We start from the raw sequence: 22042 nt of genomic DNA, 5'->3' as shown, positions 1-22042 counted from the left end.
ACCAAGGGCTGAGATATTTACCCTGAGGCCAGTAACCAAGGCTGAGATATTTACCCTGAGGCCAGTAACCAAGGCTGAGATATTTACCCTGAGGCCAGTAACCAAGGGCTGAGATATTTACCCTGAGGCCAGTAACCAAGGACTGAGATATTTACCCTGAGGCCAGTAACCAAGGGCTGAGATATTTACCCTGAGGCCAGTAACCAAGGGCTGAGATATTTACCCTGAGGCCAGTAACCAAGGGCTGAGATATTTACCCTGAGGCCAGTAACCAAGGGCTGAGATATTTACCCTGAGGCCAGTAACCAAGGGCTGAGATATTTACCCTGGGGCCAGTAACCAAGGGCTGAGATATTTACCCTGAGGCGAGTAACCAAGGACTGAGATATTTACCCTGGGGCCAGTAACCAAGGGCTGAGATATTTACCCTGAGGCCAGTAACCAAGGGCTGAGATATTTACCCTGAGGCCAGTAACCAAGGGCTGAGATATTTACCCTGAGGCCAGTAACCAAGGGCTGAGATATTTACCCTGAGGCCAGTAACCAAGGGCTGAGATATTTACCCTGAGGCCAGTAACCAAGGGCTGAGATATTTACCCTGAGGCCAGTAACCACGGGCTGAGATATTTACCCTGAGGCCAGTAACCAAGGGCTGAGATATTTACCCTGGGGCCAGTAACCAAGGGCTGAGATATTTACCCTGGGGCCAGTAACCAAGGGCTGAGATATTTACCCTGAGGCCAGTAACCAAGGGCTGAGATATTTACCCTGAGGCCAGTAACCAAGGGCTGAGATATTTACCCTGGGGCCAGTAACCAAGGGCTGAGATATTTACCCTGAGGCCAGTAACCAAGGGCTGAGATATTTACCCTGGGGACAGTAACCAAGGGCTGAGATATTTACCCTGAGGCCAGTAACCAAGGGCTGAGATATTGATCCTGAGGCCAGTAACCAAGGGCTGAGATATTTACCCTGAGGCCAGTAACCAAGGGCTGAGATATTTACCCTGGGGCCAGTAACCATGGGCTGAGATATTGACCCTGAGGCCAGTAACCAAGGGCTGAGATATTTACCCTGAGGCCAGTAACCAAGGGCTGAGATATTGACCCTGAGGCCAGTAACCAAGGGCTGAGATATTTACCCTGAGGCCAGTAACTAAGGGCTGAGATATTTACCCTGAGGCCAGTAACCAAGGGCTGAGATATTTACCCTGAGGCCAGTAACCAAGGGCTGAGATATTTACCCAGAGGCCAGTAACCAAGGGCTGAGATATAGCTCTGAAGTGAACTATTTACACATGAAACCCTGATGCAAACCAGCTCTGACAAAAACTCCACAACAAACGTTGACGAACGCTGGCGATTGAACATGTAGAATAGTCAGGAAATTAACAGAAAATGGACATCTGGTGTTCTGTGGTCAGAAGCGTTGCTTTGGATCGTTTCCGGCTGCACCGACGGTTCCAATCACCAAATGGGTCTCTGTGTATTGACAACGGGACACCATAGGTTCATAAGGTTTCTCTCCATTCATTCTCAACCTCATCATCATGGTCTTCTCAGTGTTGCTTTGGAGCGGGCGGGGAGACCAGAGAACATATGGATCTCTTTGTCATCATGGATCAGAGACCATGCAAAGCCACTTAAAATATATCGATTGTATTCTTTGGAGCTCATCCAGGAGTCAATCATTTACATTTAGGAATGGAACGGGACCAGAAGTTACATTTAGGAACAGGACCAGAAGTTACATTTAGGAGTGGAACGGGACCAGAAGTTACATTTAGGAACAGGACCAGAAGTTACATTTAGGAGTGGAACGGGACCAGAAGTTACATTTAGGAACAGGACCAGAAGTTACATTTAGGAGTGGAACGGGACCAGAAGTTACATTTAGGAGTGGAACAGGACCAGAAGTTACATTTAGGAACAGGACCAGAAGTTGCATTTAGGAGTGGAACGGGACCAGAAGTTACATTTAGGAATGGAACGGGACCAGAAGTTACATTTAGGAACGGGGCCAGAAGTTACATTTAGGAACGGGGCCAGAAGTTACATTTAGGAACGGGGCCAGAAGTTACATTTAGGAGTGGAACGGGACCAGAAGCTACATTTAGGAGTGGAACGGGACCAGAAGTTACATTTAGGAGTGGAACGGGACCAGAAGTTACATTTAGGAATGGAACGGGACCAGAAGCTACATTTAGGAATGGAACGGGACCAGAAGCTACATTTAGGAGTGGAACGGGACCAGAAGTTACATTTAGGAATGGAACGGGACCAGAAGTTACATTTAGGAACGGGGCCAGAAGTTACATTTAGGAGTGGAACGGGACCAGAAGCTACATTTAGGAACAGGACCAGAAGTTACATTTAGGAATGGAACGGGACCAGAAGCTACATTTAGGAGTGGAACGGGACCAGAAGTTACATTTAGGAGTGGAACGGGACCAGAAGCTACATTTAGGAATGGAACGGGACCAGAAGTTACATTTAGGAGTGGAACGGGACCAGAAGTTACATTTAGGAGTGGAACGGGACCAGAAGCTACATTTAGGAGTGGAACGGGACCAGAAGTTACATTTAGGATCCTGCACGCTGATTGAGTTTGACACCCCTGGGCTAGCGTATCTATTTATGGAACTAGCTATTTATTTAGCTAAAAACATGGGAGCCTAACATTAGCTAGCTAGCTAGTTAGCTGCTGGGAGGATGTCATGTCATAGGAGAAGTTGGTAAGTGAATGACTTTTTCCCCTCATGTCGTTTTCCGTTGGCTACAGCTAGAGATGCTGCATGTGTCATTTGGTTAGCTAGCAAGTAATGTGAATCTCTTTGCTAACTAGCTATGTTGAACTTCAAATGACTGATATCCACAGTTAGCATCTCTTAGTTGTCAATCATATGTATTTGGCATCGATCGAAATGGGTGGGCAGGCAGGTTCCCCATTCAGTTGTCAAAACCTGGGTTGGGACCAGCATGCATTGCCAGGCAAGCTGCAGAAGGACGAGCAGGCTACTAATTCCTCCATCGTTTATCAGGGCAATTTTGATGGCCAACTAGCTGAAAACGTTTGAGAGGGTTTATCTAAACACTCCCTCGTTAAATTTGAGCACATCTCGCTCTGGCTAACACTAGTTGTTGATTATGTGTACAACTGAGGGAGAGAGAGCCTACCATTTCATGGTTGTTTGATCAATAGGGAAGTTCCCAAATGTAAGAGGACTCCCGCGGTGTTGACATATTTGCAGACATCCATTCAGGTATATTTTGTGGCTTTTGGTGAATACGTGCCAATGATCTAAAGTCACGCTGTTGCTACTTCCTGTAAACACACAGTCCAGTTCAAAGTGAATGATGACAGGCCCTGCTTCCTGTAAACACACAGTCCAGTTCAAAGTGAATGATGGCAGGTCCTACTGCCTGGAAACACACAGTGCAGTTCAAAGTTTCTATCTCAAAGCCTTCAGACTGTTAAACAGCCACCACTAACATTGAGTGGCTGCTGCCAACACACTGACTCAACTCCAGCCACTTTAATAATGGAAAAATTGATGTAAAAAATGTATCATGAGCCACATTAAACAATGCAACTTTATATAATGTTTACATACCCTACATTACTCATCTCATATGTATACACTGTACTCGATACCATCTACTGCATCTTGCCTATGCCGTTCGGCCATCGCTCATGCATATATTTTTATGTACATATTCCTCATCCCTTTACACTTGTGTGTATAAGGTAGTTGTTGTGAAATTGTTAGGTTAGGTTACTCGTTGGTTATTACTGCATTGTCGGAACTAGAAGCACAAGCATTTCGCTACACTCGCATTAACATCTGCTAACCATGTGTATGTGACAAATAAAATGTGATTTGAAAGTGAATGATGTCAGGCCTGTGTGGTAAATGACTAATTTGCATATGACATTGATATGAAACAGAGGGTGAATATTTGGGATGGGGCTGCCCCCCTAGAGGCTCTGGGCAAGTATTCAAGACCCAGGAAGAATGAGAGCATTTCCACGTGTGGCCCGGTTCCATCATATGGCGACAGTTAACATCCAGATGCAACATTAACCGAGGGGGGGGAAGAGGCTGTAACTCTACATACCCACCAGTATGGATTCAACAGTCACCTGGTCCTGTAAACCCACCGGTATGGATTCAACAGTCACCTGGTCCTGTAAACCCACCGGTATGGATTCAACAGTCACCTGGTCCTGTAACTCTACATGTAAACCCACCATTATGGATTCAACAGTCACCTGGTCCTGTAACTCTACATGTAAACCCACCAGTATGGATTCAACAGTCACCTGGTCCTGTAACACTACATGTAAACCCACCAGTATGGATTCAACAGTCACCTGGTCCTGTAACACTACATGTAAACCCACCAGTATGGATTCAACAGTCACCTGGTCCTGTAACACTACATGTAAACCCACCAGTATGGATTCAACAGTCACCTGGTCCTGTAACACTACATGTAAACCCACCAGTATGGATTCAACAGTCACCTGGTCCTGTAACGCTACATGTAAACCCACCAATATGGATTCAACAGTCAACTGGTCCTGTAACACTACATGTAAACCCACCAGTATGGATTCAACAGTCACCTGGTCCTGTAAACCCACCAGTATGGATTCAACAGTCAACTGGTCCTGTAACACTACATGTAAACCCACCGGTATGGATTCAACAGTCACCTGGTCCTGTAAACCCACCGGTATGGATTCAACAGTCACCTGGTCCTGTAACTCTACATGTAAACCCACTGGTATGGATACAACAGTCACCTGGTCCTGTAAACCCACCGGTATGGATACAACAGTCACCTGGTCCTGTAAACCCACCGGTATGGATACAACAGTCACCTGGTCCTGTAACTCTACATGTAAACCCACTGGTATGGATACAACAGTCACCTGGTCCTGTAAACCCACCAGTATGGATACTACAGTCACCTGGTCCTGTAACTCTACATGTAAACCCACCAGTATGGATTCAACAGTCACCTGGTCCTGTAACTCTACATGTAAACCCACCGGTATGGATTCAACAGTCACCTGGTCCTGTAACTCTACATGTAAACCCACCGGTATGGATACAACAGTCACCTGGTCCTGTAACTCTACATGTAAACCCACCGGTATGGATTCAACAGTCACCTGGTCCTGTAACTCTACATGTAAACCCACCGGTATGGATTCAACAGTCACCTGGTCCTGTAACTCTACATGTAAACCCACCGGTATGGATACAACAGTCACCTGGTCCTGTAACTCTACATGTAAACCCACCGGTATGGATTCAACAGTCACCTGGTCCTGTAACTCTACATACCCACCAGTATGGATTCAACAGTCACCTGGTCCTGTAACTCTACATGTAAACCCACTGGTATGGATTCAACAGTCACCTGGTCCTGTAACTCTACATGTAAACCCACCGGTATGGATTCAACAGTCACCTGGTCCTGTAACTCTACATGTAAACCCACCGGTATGGATACAACAGTCACCTGGTCCTGTAACTCTACATGTAAACCCACCGGTATGGATTCAACAGTCACCTGGTCCTGTAACTCTACATGTAAACTCACCGGTATGGATTCAACAGTCACCTGGTCCTGTAACTCTACATGTAAACCCACCAGTATGGATTCAACAGTCACCTGGTCCTGTAACTCTACATACCCACCAGTATGGATTCAACAGTCACCTGGTCCTGTGACTCTACATGTAAACCCACCAGTATGGATTCAACAGTCACCTGGTCCTGTAACTCTACATGTAAACCCACCGGTATGGATTCAACAGTCACCTGGTCCTGTGACTCTACATGTAAACCCACCATTATGGATTCAACAGTCACCTGGTCCTGTGACTCTAAATCAAATGTATTTATATAGCCCTTCGTACATCAGCTGATATCTTAAAGTGCTGTACAGAAACCCAGCCTAAAACACCAAACAGCAAGCAATGCAGGTGTAGAAGCACGGTGGCTAGGAAAAACCCTAGAAAGGCCAGAGCCTAGGAAGAAACCTAGAGAGGAACCAGGCTATGAGGGGTGGCCAGTCCTCTTCTGGCTGTGCCGGGTGGAGATTAGAAACCTAGAGAGGAACCAGGCTATGAGGGGTGGCCAGTCCTCTTCTGGCTGTGCCGGGTGGAGATTAGAAACCTAGAGAGGAACCAGGCTATGAGGGGTGGCCAGTCCTCTTCTGGCTGTGCCGGGTGGAGATTAGAAACCTAGAGAGGAACCAGGCTATGAGGGGTGGCCAGTCCTCTTCTGGCTGTGCCGGGTGGAGATTAGAAACCTAGAGAGGAACCAGGCTATGAGGGGTGGCCAGTCCTCTTCTGGCTGTGCCGGGTGGAGATTAGAAACCTAGAGAGGAACCAGGCTATGAGGGGTGGCCAGTCCTCTTCTGGCTTTGCCGGGTGGAGATTAGGAACCTAGAGAGGAACCAGGCTATGAGGGGTGGCCTGTCCTCTTCTGGCTGTGCCGGGTGGAGATTAGAAACCTAGAGAGGAACCAGGCTATGAGGGGTGGCCTGTCCTCTTCTGGCTGTGCCGGGTGGAGATTAGAAACCTAGAGAGGAACCAGGCTATGAGGGGTGGCCTGTCCTCTTCTGGCTGTGCCGGGTGGAGATTAGAAACCTAGAGAGGAACCAGGCTATGAGGGGTGGCCTGTACTCTTCTGGAATGTAAATGTAAACCCACTGCTTGTTCTAGGTCCCAAGAAACAAAGAGATCTTCTGTTGAATCTGACAATTAATCTTGATGGTTGTACAGTCGTCTCAAATAAAACTGTGAAGGACCTCGGCGTTACTCTGGACCCTGATCTCTCTTTTGACGAACATATCAAGACTGTTTCAAGGACAGCTTTTTTTTTATTCTACGTAACATTGCAAAAATCCGTAACTTTCTGTCCAGAAATGATGCAGAAAAATGTATCCATGCTTTTGTCACTTCTAGTTTAGACTACTGCAATGCTCTACTTTCCGGCTATAAAGCATTAAATAAACTTCAGTTAGTGCTAAATACGGCTGCTAGAATCCTGACTAGAACCAAAAAATGTGATCATATTACTCCAGTGCTAGCCTCCCTACACTGGCTTCCTGTCAAAGCAAGGGCTGATTTGAAGGTTTTAATGCTAACCTACAAAACATTACATGGGCTTGCTCCTACCAATCTTTCCGATTTGGTCCTGCTGTACATACACACAAGACGCAGGCCTCCTAATTGTCCCTAGAATTTCTAAGCAAACAGCTGGAGGCAGGGCTTTCTCCTATAGAGCTCCATTTTTATGGAATGGTCTGCCTACCCATGTGAGAGACGCAGACTCGGTCTCAACCTTTAAGTCTTTAGTGAAGACTCATCTCTTCAGTGGGTCATATGATTGAGTGTAGTCTGGCCCAGGAGTGTGAAGGTGAACGGAAAGGCTCTGGAGCAACGAACCACCCTTGCTGTCTCTGCCTGGCCGGTTCCCCTCTTTCCACTGGGATTCCCTGCTTCTAACCCTATTACAGGGGCTGAGTCACTGGCTTACTGGTGCTCTTCCATGCCATCCCTAGGAGGGGTGCATCACTTGAGTGGGTTGAGTCACTGACGTGATCTTCCTGTCTGGGTTGGCGCCCCCCCCCTTGGGTTGTGCCGTGGCGGAGATCTTTGTGGGCTATACTCGGCCTTGTCTCAGGATGGTAAGTTGGTGGTTGAAGATATCCCTCTAGTGGTGTGGGGGCTGTGCTTTGGCAAAGTGGGTGGGGTTATATCCTTCCTGTTTGGCCCTGTCCGGGGGTATTATCGGATGGGGCCACAGTGTCTCTTGACCCCTCCTGTCTCAGCCTCCAGTATTTATGCTGCAGTAGTTTATGTGTCGGGGGCTAGGGTCAGTTTGTTATATCTGGAGTACTTCTCCTGTCTTATCCGGTGTCCTGTGTGAATTTAAGTATGCTCTCTCTAATTCTCTCTTTCTTTCTCTCTCTCAGAGGACCTGAGCCCTAGGACATTGCCTCTGCACTACCTGGCATGATGACTCCTTGCTGTCCCCAGGCCACCTGGCCGTGTTGTTGCTCCAGTTCACCGGACGCGCTACCTGTCCCAGACCTGCTGTTTTTAACTCTCTAGAGACTCTCTAGAGACAGCAGGAGTGGTAGAGATACTCTCAATGATCGGCTATGAAAAGCCAACTGACATTTACTCCTGAGGTGCTGACTTGCTGCACCCTCGACAACTACTGTGATTATTATTATTTCATTATTATAATTTATGAACATTGTTCTGGCCATGTTCTGTTATACTCTCCACCCGGCACAGCCAGAATAGGACTGGCCACTCCACATAGCCTGGTTCCTCTCTAGGTTTCTTCCTAGGTTTTGGCCTTTCTGCATTGTTTGCTGTTTGGGGTTTTAGGCTGGGTTTCTGTACAGCACTTTGAGATATGAGCTGATGTAAGAAGGGCTATATAAATAAATTTGATTTGGTATGGATTCAACAGTCACCTAGTCCTGTACACTGACTGACATCAGTCGACGATAGACAAGTTGTAAATGCAACAAGTTTTGATATTGTTTCATACAATACCATTCACAGCTTTCCCCCAAAAATGTATGGTTTGTTTACATATATTTTAGAGGCTATTTCTACAGAAAATGTGTATAAAACCCACATAAACTGTATTTATAATGATATGGCAATATTGTAGGTTGACAGTAATTCTAATAACATCATACTTCTAATATAGAACATCATACTTCTAATATAGAACATCATACTTCTAATATAGTACATCATACTTCTAATATAGAACATCATACTTCTAATATAGAACATCATACTTCTAATATAGAACATCATACTTCTAATATAGAACATCATACTTCTAATATAGAACATCATACTTCTAATATAGAACATCATACTTCTAATATAGTACATCATACTTCTAATATAGTACATCATACTTCTAATATAGAACATCATACTTCTAATATACAGTGGGGCAAAAAAGTATTTAGTCAGCCACCAATTGTGCAAGTTTTCCCACTTAAAAAGATGAGAGGCCTCTTCATACTATGACAGACAAAATGAGGGAAAAAAATCCAGAAAATGACATTGTAGGATTTTTTATGAATTTATTTGCAAATTATGGTGGAAAATAAGTATAGTGTCTGTCTGTGACTACAGCCTGTCTGTCTGTCTGTCTGTCTGTGACTACAGCCTGCCTGTCTGTCTGTGACTACAGCCTGCCTGTCTGTCTGTGACTACAGCCTGCATGTCTGTCTGTGACTACAGCCTGCTTGTCTGTGTGTCTGTGACTACAACCTGCCTGTCTGTGTGTCTGTGACTACAGCCTGCCTGTCTGTGTGTCTGTGACTACAGCCTGCCTGTCTGTGTGTCTGTGACTACAGCCTGCCTGTCTGTGTGTCTGTGACTACAGCCTGCCTGTCTGTGTGTCTGTGACTACAGCCTGCCTGTCTGTGTGTCTGTGACTACAGCCTGTCTGTCTGTCTGTGACTATAGCCTGTCTGTCTGTGACTACAGCCTGTCTGTCTGTGACTATAGCCTGTCTGTCTGTCTGTGACTACAGCCTGTCTGTCTGTGACTATAGCCTATACTGCTGCGTATTTAATGTGAAGAGCGTCTGTCTAAAGCCTCTTGGAAGAGGAGGATCACTGGTGGCGTCAAGGCGTCGCTAAGGAGAGGGATGACAACATCTCTCTTAAAAAGACATCAGGCTGTGCAGTTATGTCCCGTTACCGTGGCAACACGTTGCCAGAGAACCGCCCACGTCGCCGATACAAGAACAGAGCTAGGAGAACCGTTTCTGGATGGTTCTCAAGGTAACCCAGGATACACATAACACAGCTTCACTCTCTTGAACTACCTGTTATGTTTCTCTAAAACACCCACTAACAGATAGCAGCAGCAGCACCCCCCCCCCCCTCTCTCCTGCGTAACCCCTTGTCTACAGGTCTGAGCTAACAGATCTACGGGGTTAATCCACATAGTGTACTGTAGCAGAGCAGGGAGGGAGGAGAGCGGGGAGGGGTGGGGGGGAGATGGAGGAGGGGGAGGGAGGAAAGGAGGCGAGGGAAGAGAGGAGAGCAGGGAGGGAAGAGAGGAAAGCAGAAGAGGAGGGAGGAGAGGGAGGAGGGGGAGGGAGGAGAGGGAGGAGGGGGAGGGAGGAAAGGGAAGAGAGGAAAGAGGGAGGGGAGGAAAGCAAGAGAGCATTGAGGAGAGTGAGGAGGTGAAAGAGGAGAGTGAGGAGGGGAAAGAGGAGAGTGAGGAGGGGAAAGAGGAGGAGGGGAAAGACAGAGGAGAGCAGGAAGGGGAGGGAGGAGGGGAAAGAGGAGAGTGAGGAGGGGAAAGAGGAGAGTGAGGAGGGGAAAGAGGAGGAGGGAAAAGACAGAGGAGAGCAGGAAGGGGAGGGAGGAGGGGAAAGAGGAGAGTGAGGAGGCGAAAGAGGAGGAGGGGAAAGACAGAGGAGAGCAGGAAGGGGAGGGAGGAGAGGAGGGTTGGGAGGGGGGGTCATTTAGCAGATGTTCTTATCCAGAGAGACTTACAGTCGTGAGTGCATACGTTTTCGTACTGGTCCCCGGTGGGAATCGAACCCACAACCCTGGTGTTGCAAGCACCATGCTCTACCAACACACACACACACACACACACACACACACTATTGTGTGGGAGAGATGGTAACTATAACCATATAGGTGAGACCAGAGACAGAGCGGGGCCTAGGGAATGTGTATACACACACACTCCGAGACACCAACAAAAACATGTCAACACACTCCCACAGGCTTTTACACATGTCACCGATGATGACATGAATGCACAAACACAGGCTGACATATACAATTGCAGTCTGTACACACACACACACACACACACACACACACACTCACTTTTGTGGAGACAAAGAGACAGGGGGTTAGTCCTGGAACCAATCATTAACACCCCCTCTTCAATTTGTGAAACGTTAAATTACTTGTGACTGTGTCCAATTTCATCCAAAGCTCTTGAGACCTCTCTCTCTGTCTCCTCTCTCTCTCCCTTTCTCCTCTCTCCATCAACCTTTCCATCATATCCCTCCCCTTTTAACCGAGGCGTTCACCCACCACTGGAAATTCCCCCAGAAGTAGCACAATGGTGTTGATCATCCCTGGGGTCGCTCCTCTTTTCAGCCCGCTGCGGCTAGCGACCGACATTTGTGGCTGCTTCGCGCAATGTATTGTTCTCGCTACCTTCTTGCCCTTTGTGCTGTTGTCTGTGCCCAATAACGTACCATGTTGTTGTCGTGTGTTGCTACCATGTTGTTGTCATGTGTTGCTACCATGTTGTTGTCATGTGTTGCTACCATGTTGTTGCCATGTGTTGCTACTATGTTGTTGTCATGTGTTGCTACCATGTTGTTGTCATGTGTTGCTACCATGTTGTTGCCATGTGTTGCTGCCATGTTGTTGTCATGTGTTGCTGCCATGTTGTTGTCGTGTGGTGCTGCCATGTTGTTGTCGTGTGTTGCTGCCATGTTGTTGCCATGTGTTGCTACCATGTTGTGTTGCTGCTACCATGTTGTTGTCATGTGTTGCTACCATGTTGTGCTGCTGCTACCATGTTGTTGTCATGTGTTGCTACCATGTTGTGCTGCTGCTACCATGTTGTTGTCATGTGTTGCTACCATGTTGTGCTGCTGCTACCATGTTGTTGTCATGTGTTGCTACCATGTTGTGCTGCTGCTACCATGTTGTCATGTGTTGCTACCATGTTGTTTTGCTGCTACCTTGTTGTCATGTGTTGCTACCATGTTGTGCTTCTGCTACCATGTTGTTGTCGTGTGTTGCTGCCATGTTGTTGTCGTGTGTTGCTGCCATGTTGTTGTCGTGTGTTGCTACCATGTTGTTGTCATGTGTTGCTACCATGTTGTTGTCGTGTGTTGCTGCCATGTTGTTGTCGTGTGTTGCTGCCATGTTGTTGTCGTGTGTTGCTGCCATGTTGTTGTCATATGTTGCTACCATGTTGTTGTCATGTGTTGCTACCATGTTGTTGTCATGTGTTGCTACCATGTTGTTGCATGTGTTGCTACCATGTTGTTGTCATGTGTTGATACCATGTTGTGCTTCTGCTACCATGTTGTTGCCATGTGTTGCTACCATGTTGTTGCCATGTGTTGCTACCATGTTGTGCTGCTGCTACCATGTTGTTGCCATGTGTTGCTACCATGTTGTTGCCGTGTGTTGCTACCATGTTGTTGTCGTGTGTTGCTACCATGTTGTTGCCGTGTTTTGCTACCATGTTGTTGCCGTGTGTTGCTGCCATGTTGTTGTCGTGTGTTGCTGCCATGTTGTTGTCGTGTGTTGCTGCCATGTTGTTGTCGTGTGTTGCTACCATGTTGTTGTCGTGTGTTGCTACCATGTTGTTGTCGTGTGTTGCTACCATGTTGTTGTCGTGTGTTGCTACCATGTTGTCGTGTGTTGCTACCATGTTGTTGTCGTGTGTTGCTACCATGTTGTTGTCGTGTGTTGCTGCCATGTTGTTGTCGTGTGTTGCTGCCATGTTGTTGTCGTAAGTTCCTACCATGTTGTTGCCATGTTGTTGTCGTGTGTTCCTACCATGATGTTGTCGTGTGTTCCTACCATGTTGTTGCCGTGTGTTGCTACCATGTTGTTGCCGTGTGTTGCTACCATGTTGTTGTCGTGTGTTCCTACCATGTTGTCGTGTGTTCCTACCATGTTGTATTTGTGTGTTGCTGCCATGTTGTTGTCGTGTGTTCCTACCATGTCGTTGTCGTGTGTTGCTGTCATGTTGTTGCCGTGTGTTGCTACCATGTTGTTGCCGTGTTTGCTGCCATGTTGTTGTCGCGTGTTGCTACAATGTTGTTGTCGCATGTTTCTACCATGTTGTTGTCGCGTGTTGCTACCATGCTGTGTGGTCGCGTGTTGCTACCATGCTGTGTGGTCGCGTGTTGCTACCATGTTGTTGCCGCGTGTTGCTACCATGTTGTTGTCGTGTGTTGCTACCATGTTGTTGTCGCGTGTTGCTACCATGTTGTTGTCATGTGTTGCTGCCATGTTGTTGTCGCGTGTTGCTACCATGTTGTTGTTGTGTGTTGCTACCATGTTGTTGTCGTGTGTTGCTACCATGTTGTTGTCGTGTGTTGCTGCCTTGCTGTGTTGTCGTGTGTTGCTGCCATGCTGTGTTGTCGTGTGTTGCTGCCATGCTGTGTTGTCGTGTGTTGCTGCCATGCTGTGTTGTCGTGTGTTGCTGCCATGCTGTGTTGTCGTGTGTTGCTGTCATGCTGTGTTGTCGTGTGTTGCTGCCTTGCTGTGTTGTCGTGTGTTGCTGTCATGCTGTGTTGTCGTGTGTTGCTGTCATGCTGTGTTGTCGTGTGTTGCTGTCATGCTGTGTTGTCGTGTGTTGCTGCCATGCTGTGTTGTCGTGTGTTGCTGCCTTGCTGTGTTGTCGTGTGTTGCTGCCATGCTGTGTTGTCGTGTGTTGCTGTCATGCTGTGTTGTCGTGTGTTGCTGTCATGCTGTGTTGTCGTGTGTTGCTGCCTTGCTGTGTTGTCGTGTGTTGCTGCCTTGCTGTGTTGTCGTGTGTTGCTGCCTTGCTGTGTTGTCGTGTGTTGCTGCCTTGCTGTGTTGTCGTGTGTTGCTACCATGCTGTGTTGTCGTGTGTTGCTGTCATGCTGTGTTGTCGTGTGTTGCTGTCATGCTGTGTTGTCGTGTGTTGCTGCCATGCTGTGTTGTCGTGTGTTGCTGCCATGCTGTGTTGTCGTGTGTTGCTGCCATGCTGTGTTGTCGTGTATTGCTGCCTTGCTGTGTTGTCGTGTGTTGCTGCCATGCTGTGTTGTCGTGTGTTGCTGTCATGCTGTGTTGTCGTGTGTTGCTGCCTTGCTGTGTTGTCGTGTGTTGCTGCCATGCTGTGTTGTCGTGTGTTGCTGCCTTGCTGTGTTGTCGTGTGTTGCTGTCATACTGTGTTGTCGTGTGTTGCTGCCATGCTGTGTTGTCGTGTGTTGCTGCCATGCTGTGTTGACGTGTGTTGCTGCCATGCTGTGTTGTCGTGTGTTGCTGCCATGCTGTGTTGTCGTGTGTTGCTGTCATGCTGTGTTGTCGTGTGTTGCTGCCATGCTGTGTTGTCGTGTGTTGCTGTCATGCTGTGTTGTCGTGTGTTGCTGCCATGCTGTGTTGTCGTGTGTTGCTGCCATGCTGTGTTGTCGTGTGTTGCTACCATGCTGTGTTGTCGTGTGTTGCTGTCATGCTGTGTTGTCGTGTGTTGCTGTCATGCTCTGTTGTCGTGATGTGTGTTTTGTCCTGTATGTTTGTTTATTTTTAGTCCCCACAGGAGGCCGTCATTGTAAAAAAATAAGTATTTGTTCTTAAACTGACTTGCCTAGTGCAAATAAAAGGTTAAAATAAAACATTTCATATAAATAAAATAAATACACTGGAGGGGCTGTGGTCCAAACTAGGGCACCAGAATAAAGAGGCTGGTGCTTGGGATGCTGCAGCCGAGGTTAATGAAGGGTAGTTTATCTGCACCATTAGTCAAAATGACAGAGTGCCTCATGCAAAAGGTGAAGGTTTATACTGTAGAGCTCTGCGTGTGCGTGTGCGTGTGTGTGTGTGGTAGATGTTTAGGAAGAAGAATTGGCCCCAGATGAATTGAATATACAGAGAATGAGAACATTCTAACAGCCAGGTGGTCTGCTATATATCTGCCTCCCTCCAAACATCCCTCCCCAAAACTACCCCCCACCCATCTCCCTCCAAACATCTCTCCCCCAAACTAGCCCCCCCACCCATCTCCCTCCACTAGGGTAGCCTAGTGGTTAGAGCGTTGGACTAGTAACCGGAAGGTGGAAGGAGTATCAGACCACTGCAAATCTACCAAGACCTGGCCGTCCCTCTAAACTTTCAGCTCATACAAGGAGAAGACTGATCAGAGATGCAGCCAAGAGGCCCATGATCACTCTGGATGAACTGCAGAGATCTACAGCTGAGGTGGGAGACTCTGTCTTTAGGACAACAATCCGTCGTATATTGCACAAATCTGGCCTTTATGGAAGTGGCAAGAAGAAAGCCATTTCTTAAAGATATCCATAAAAAGTGTAGTTTAAAGTTTGCCACAAGCCACCTGGGACACACCAAACATGTGGAAGAAGGTGCTCTGGTCAGATGAAACCAAAATTGAACTTTTTGGCAACAATGCAAAACGTTATGTTTGGCGTAAAAGCAACACAGCTCATCACCCTGAACACACCATCCCCACTGTCAAACATGGTGGTGGCAGCATCATGGTTTGGGCCTGCTTTTCTTCAGCAGGGACAGGGAAGATGGTTAAAATTGATGGGAAGATGGATGGAGCCAAATACAGGACCATTCTGGAAGAAAACCTGATGGAGTCTGCAAAAGACCTGAGACTGGGACGGAGATTTGTCTTCCAACAAGACAATGATCCTAAACATAAAGCAAAATCTACAATGGAATGGTTCAAAAATAAACATATCCAGGTGTTAGAATGGCCAAGTCAAAGTCCAGACCTGAATCCAATCGAGAATCTGTGGAAAGAACTGAAAACTGCTGTTCACAAATGCTCTCCATCCAACCTCACTGAGCTCGAGCTGTTTTGCAAGGAGGAATGGGAAAAAAATTCAGTCTCTCGATGTGCAAAACTGATAGAGACATACCCCAAGCGACTTACAGCTGTAATAGCAGCAAAAGGTGGCGCTACAAAGTATTAACTTAAGGGGGCTGAATAATTTTGCACGCCCAATTTTTCAGTTTTTGATTTGTTAAAAAAGTTTGAAATATCCAATAAATGTCGTTCCACTTCATGATTGTGTCCCACTTGTTGTTGATTCTTCACAAAAAAATACAGTTTTATATCTTTATGTTTGAAGCCTGAAATGTGGCAAAAGGTTGCAAAGTTCAAGGGGGCCGAATACTTTCGCAAGGCACTGTAGCTAACATATCATTCCTCTCTGTTGGATAGACTTAGCCAGCTAGCTAACATATCATCCCTCTCTGTTGGATAGCCTTCGCCAGCTAGCTAACATATCATCCCTCTCTGTTGGATAGCCTTCGCCAGCTAGCTAACATATCATCCCTCTCTGTTGGATAGCCTTAGCCAGCTAGCTAACATATCATCCCTCTCTGTTGGTTAGCCTTAGCCAGCTAGCTAACATATCATCCCTCTCTGTTTGAGCCGGGTGCTTGAGTAGGCTAAACCAGCTAGCTTAGTGAACAACAAATACAACGAAATATAGCTAGCTAGCTCTCTCACTTCTCATTCATTTTTAAAGAAATTGATTTGTTCAAAACTGTTCAACTATTGTCTTTGAGTCAACTACTCACCACACTGTATGCATTAGTGCTAGCTAGCTAGCTGTAGCTTATGATTTCAGTACGAGACTCATTCTCTGATCCTATGATTGGGTGGACAACATGTCAGTTCATGCTGCAAGAGCTCTGATAGGCTGAAGGACATCCTCCGGAAGTTGTCATAATTACTGTGTAAGTCTATGGAAGGGGGTGAGAACCTAGTTGAGGCTACTAGGTTTTGTATTGAAGAGGAAGACGGAAGCTAGCTGTCCTCTGGCTACACCATGGTGCTACCCTACAGAGTGCTGTTGAGGCTACTGTAGAACTTCATTGCAAAACAGTGTGTTTTTAATCTGCTTTCAGTACTAGATTCATTCTCTGATCCTTTGATTGGGTGGACGACATGTCAGTTCATGCTGCAAGAGCTCCGATAGGTTGGAGGACATCCTCCGGAAGTTGTCATAATTACTGTGTAAGTATTTGGAAGGGGGTGAAAGCCATGAGCCTCCTAGGTTTTGTATTGAAGTCACTGTACCCAGAGAAGGACGGAAACCAGCTATTCCTCCGGCTACACCATGGTGCTACCCTACAGAGTGCCGTTGAGGCTACTGTAGAACTTCATTGCAAAACAGTGTGTTTTTAATCAATTATTTTGGTGGCGTGAATATATTTAGTATAGTTTTATCTAAAAAATAATAATTTTGTATTTTTATGACTGAGGAGGATGTTCCTCTCCTTCCTCCTGAGGAGCCTCCACTGATGTACAAATATTTCTATTTTAAAAGACAGTATAGAACCTGGAACTGAAGCCAAACAGGGTGGAGGTGAGGATTAGAGATAACATGCGAACCTGTCGGCGGAGAGACGCTAATCAGATGAACGTTTACACGAAGCCGCGTTAAGATCACACAACAAATAAAGCTGATCTCTTTTCAACACACACAGGTCAAAGGTCTTCTGGGGCCTACAGTACTGGAATGTATATCCGTTTAAATCCTGAACCAGAGAAACAAAAAAAAAAATAACTGCGAAAGATTGAATATGTTTCACAGGATCAGAGATATGAAATCTAGGAGGCTTGAGAGAGGGCTCCTCGTTGAAATAGTATTAAATGCAACATTCTCCTCCAGAAATAGATGGCCATGTGCTCGTCCAGCGCCAATGACGGCTGGCTAGGTGAGCGAGTGTAGCGATGTAGAACGTATTACTTAGAATAGAAGTGCAGATACAGGTCCGTCTGATAGACGTGGAGGATGGATTCATTTGGATATGATCACTGAATTCAAACAGATGCTGGGAATTCATTCGTTTGAATACATTAATTAATTCACCGGTAATTTAAATGAGAGTCAGAGATTGGACAGGTAATTTAAATGAGAGTCAGAGATTGGACAGGTCATTTAAATGAGAGTCAGAGATTGGACAGGTAATTTAACTAGAGGACGTTGATTGGACAGGTAATATAATTAAAGAGAAAGACAGTCCTTAGATCTGCTTTCTGCTTCAGAGGATACTGTGTTTTGGGGTGACGTGTGTCCCTGTCCATCTTTTCCCAACTCACCCTCCTGGTGTTGTCAAGGACCTTGGGGTCTGGCCGGCCGTAGTTGGGAGGGTTGGCGTGGGGGTCGTACCCCAGACGGGACAACATGGGGGCGATGACGGGCATGTCTCTCAGTACGTCCGCAGGGATCTTGCCCACCCACTTGGATAAGGCCTCCACGTTGACCGGCTTGATCACCTGGTCTGTAGACCTCTCCACCCTGCAGAGAGAGAGAGAGAGAGAGAGAGAGACAGAATACACCACAGTTAGCATTCCTCTCCCCAGGAGACCATTGACTAGCTAGCATCATTCAAGGCATCCTTGCTTGACATACGGGTACTCGCTTATAATTGGATTAGTGAGAGTAATGAGATGGAAACCCACTTCCCTGATGACCTCTAGCGAGATAGGAAGACAGGCTGCTTTTGAAATTGATCTAACAGATGAACACACACCGGCATCCTCTAAGGCACTGCTAGTTGAACAGCACCATGGTCAGACACGTGGATAGCATGATGTTAGCATTGTTAAGGAAGGGTTCAACATTATTCCTTGATAGCAACAGTATCTCTATCAACATGTTAAATGTGCAACCAGAGGGAAAACAATTCTAGAGCACTTGTACTCCACACACAGAGATGCGTACAGAGCTCTCCCTCGCCCTCCATTTGGTAAATCCGACCACAACTTTATCCTCCTGATTAAGGAATGGTTGAACATTATTCCTTGATAGTGTGGTTTTAGCAGTGGACCAGTGACCAGCCCTTGTTACTGCAGGCAGCTAACTGCAAACTAATTGACTCTAACTGGGTCATGGTACACGATTAAAGATGGCCCCCAAGCTACAGCCTCTCTCCAGTTCCAGGCTTCACAGTTAATGGGTTGAATGAATGGCCCCTCCATAGAGATATGGGTTTGTCTCTCACTGTATCAGATCACGCCCCTGTCCCCATGTATGTCTGTCTCCATGTATCCCATGTGTCCCTTTATATGAGCACGGAGACAAGACATTAGGACATTAGGTCAGCATTACAGAGCTTCGCTGAGTGGTACTGGGCCTTTCCCCAATGACTGACAGATTCGGAGGAGCGATATTAAAAATGAATCAACCATTACCTCAATCTACTCTGGGTTAAATTATTAATCATTTCTGAAATATTTAATAAGCGGGGGAGGGGGGCAAACTGCACGTCTGGATCCCAGTCTTTGTTTTCAGGAAAGTAAGAAAGTTGACCATTTGTGGATGACATGAAGTGCCAAGATGTTTGACCGTTTATGGATGAAGTGCCAAGATGTTTGACCGTTTATAGATGAAGTGCCAAGATGTTTGACCGTTTATGGATGAAGTGCCAAGATGTTTGACCGTTTATGGATGAAGTGCCAAGATGTTTGACCGTTTATGGATGAAGTGCCAAGATGTTTGACCGTTTATGGATGAAGTGCCAAGATGTTTGACCGTTTATAGATGAAGTGCCAAGATGTTTGACCGTTTATAGATGAAGTGCCAAGATGTTTGACCGTTTATGGATGAAGTGCCAAGATGTTTGACCGTTTATAGATGAAGTGCCAAGATGTTTGACCGTTTATGGATGAAGTGCCAAGATGTTTGACCGTTTATGGATGAAGTGCCAAGATGTTTGACCGTTTATGGATGAAGTGCCAAGATGTTTGACCGTTTATGGATGAAGTGCCAAGATGTTTGACCGTTTATGGATGAAGTGCCAAGATGTTTGACCGTTTATGGATGAAGTGCCAAGATGTTTGACCGTTTATGGATGAAGTGCCAAGATGTTTGACCGTTTATAGATGAAGTGCCAAGATGTTTGACCGTTTATGGATGAAGTGCCAAGATGTTTGACCGTTTATGGATGAAGTGCCAAGATGTTTGACCGTTTATGGATGACGTGCCAAGATGTTTGACCGTTTATAGACGACGTGAAGAGACGAAGTGTTAAGATGTTCACATTGAAGAGCAAAAGGGAGCGGCCACTCCACCATTAGCATCACTGATTTGTCACACCTGTGGATGACGCAGCAGGTATAAGCAGTCGTCAGTATTACAGAGAGACAAGTACATAGCCCATCTATAATTTAGCCCAAACATCTACCTCTTCCCCTACTGTATTTATTTATTTTGCTCCCCATTATTTTTATTTCTACTTTGCACATTCTTCCACTGCAAATCTACCATTCCAGTGTTTTACTTGCTATATTGTATTTACTTTGCCACCATGGCCTTTACCTCCCTTATCTCACCTCATTTGCTCACATCGTATATAGACTTATTTTTCTACTGTATTATTGACTGTATGTTTATTTTACTCCATGTGTAACTCTGTGTTGTTGTATTGTGTCGAACTGCTTTGCTTTATCTTGGCCAGGTCGCAGTTATAAAAGAGAACTTGTTCTCAACTGGCCTCCCTTTTTAAATAAAGGAGAAAATAAATAAAAATAAAATAAACAAGCCTTGAAGCATTGAGCTTTAACTGTAGAGGCACAACAAAAGAGTTGCCATCAATTTAGGCGAGTCGTTCCTCCAGCGACGTAATCCATCAATTGACAGAAATACGTCATTTTTTCATAATTTGCTTTACTTTTATAAATGATCTGAAATAAAAATGACTATTTGGTTGGGAATAGGTTACTGGGCAGTTGTTGAGTCGTTTTTGTAGCAGCTGTTTGCCTGTTTAAAAAGGTCAACATTAGAATGGGCATATAAGCTGAATAGAGAGCGTGTACAGTATATTCCCATGGATCAGCATGTCAGCCATGTTGGCCACCAGAGACTGAAAACATCTATAGAAATAGAGAATTGTTAGTTGAGGAGTTGAGCGAGTTTAGTGGGGAGGAGAGGGCCAAATTCTGAGGGTAAGGAACCCTGCTTGAACGCATTACACAAACACGGTAACAAAAAAAGCAAACAACACAAAACACACACTCGTACAAGAATGACGCAGCGTTTTGACACGTTTACGTGTCAGACCTGTTGTTGGAGCCAGGCATATCTCTAGAAACCACAGCTTGTGACAGCCTCCCCCCCCCCCCTGCTCCTCTTTAGAACAGACAGAGTTCATATGGAGAACAGATTACAGCAACAGCTGAGTTCTGTGTTCAGTTGACCCGGCACACAGGATCAGTGTCCCATATGGCACTCTATTCCCTATATATAGTGCACTACTTTAGACCAGAGCTCTATAGAACCCTATTCCCTATATAGTGCACTACTTTAGACCAGAGCCCTATAGAACCCTATATAGTGCACTACTTTAGACCAGGACCCTATAGAACCCTATTCCCTATATAGTGCACTACTTTATACCAGAGCCCCATGGAACCTTATTCCATATATAGTGCACTACTTTAGACCAGAGCCCTATAGAACCCTATATAGTGCACTACTTTAGACCAGGACCCTATAGAACCCTATTCCCTATATAGTGCACTACTTTAGACCAGAGCCCCATGGGCCTTATTGGGTGCCATTGGAGACATTGGAGGCTCCTAGCTGAACCCGGCCAGGGGGAGCTGAACCCGGCCAGGGGAGCTGAGCCCGGCCAGGGGGAGAGTGCTCGAATACGCCCTTAAAAAAAACAAGAAAATAAATCAATAAACAAAAACGGCAATAGTACAGTTTGTCCATTTTGTGATGCCGTACTGTATACCCTATACAGGGTATACCCTACCTGGCCTGTATACACTTCCTCAAAATAGTCAGCATTTATCTAAGATAACTCTGTCATTACTGTTGACATATTTGTCGAGATGTTTGGTGCGGTGTTACTCAATGAACATTTAAAAAAAATAATTTAAACGAGTCCTCTCTCGTTGAATGACAACAAAGACTTTATTGCAGAATCCCTACTGTTGACCAATCACTGACGAAGGGGCGTCGACTTCAGCTCTGAACTTTGGCTTGCCTCTAGAAAAAAATAAAAAGTGTGTGTTGTGCTCAAACAGCCGGGAAGAAAATGCCATATGTGCAAGAAGTCTTCCCAAACGGTTTGGGTTGGGAAGCACGCGGACGCCTTTAGACTGGGGTAGGGAGAGATGGAAAGAGGTCTCCACCGTTAACTCTGCATGGTTACAGCATATATATCTGTCTCTCTCTGTCTCTCTCTGTCTGTGTGTGAGGAAGATGAATCTGCCACCAACACAATGTCCTTCC

The 22042-nt window shown here is 46.0% G+C and overlaps 1 protein-coding gene across 8 annotated transcripts in view; it reads right to left on the bottom strand.

The window, feature by feature from the left end:
• LOC110503266 (protein-tyrosine sulfotransferase 1) overlaps positions 1–22042 on the bottom strand; it is a 68620-nt gene that overhangs the window by 8836 nt on the left and 37742 nt on the right. For all 8 annotated transcript variants that reach the window (XM_021581638.3, XM_090218970.1, XM_036961185.2 and 5 more), the window contains one exon: positions 17899–18097. In XM_021581638.3, the coding sequence (XP_021437313.2) occupies positions 17899–18097 (199 nt within the window). The remainder of the gene's footprint in view (positions 1–17898; positions 18098–22042) is intronic.

Source organism: Oncorhynchus mykiss, chromosome 24 (genome assembly GCF_057628025.1).
Source record: "Oncorhynchus mykiss isolate SJ-2025 chromosome 24, ASM5762802v1, whole genome shotgun sequence".
In the NCBI taxonomy this organism is placed as follows: domain Eukaryota; kingdom Metazoa; phylum Chordata; class Actinopteri; order Salmoniformes; family Salmonidae; genus Oncorhynchus; species Oncorhynchus mykiss.
Note: the sequence above shows the minus strand (reverse complement) of the source record. Positions and strands in the feature narration are given on the sequence as shown.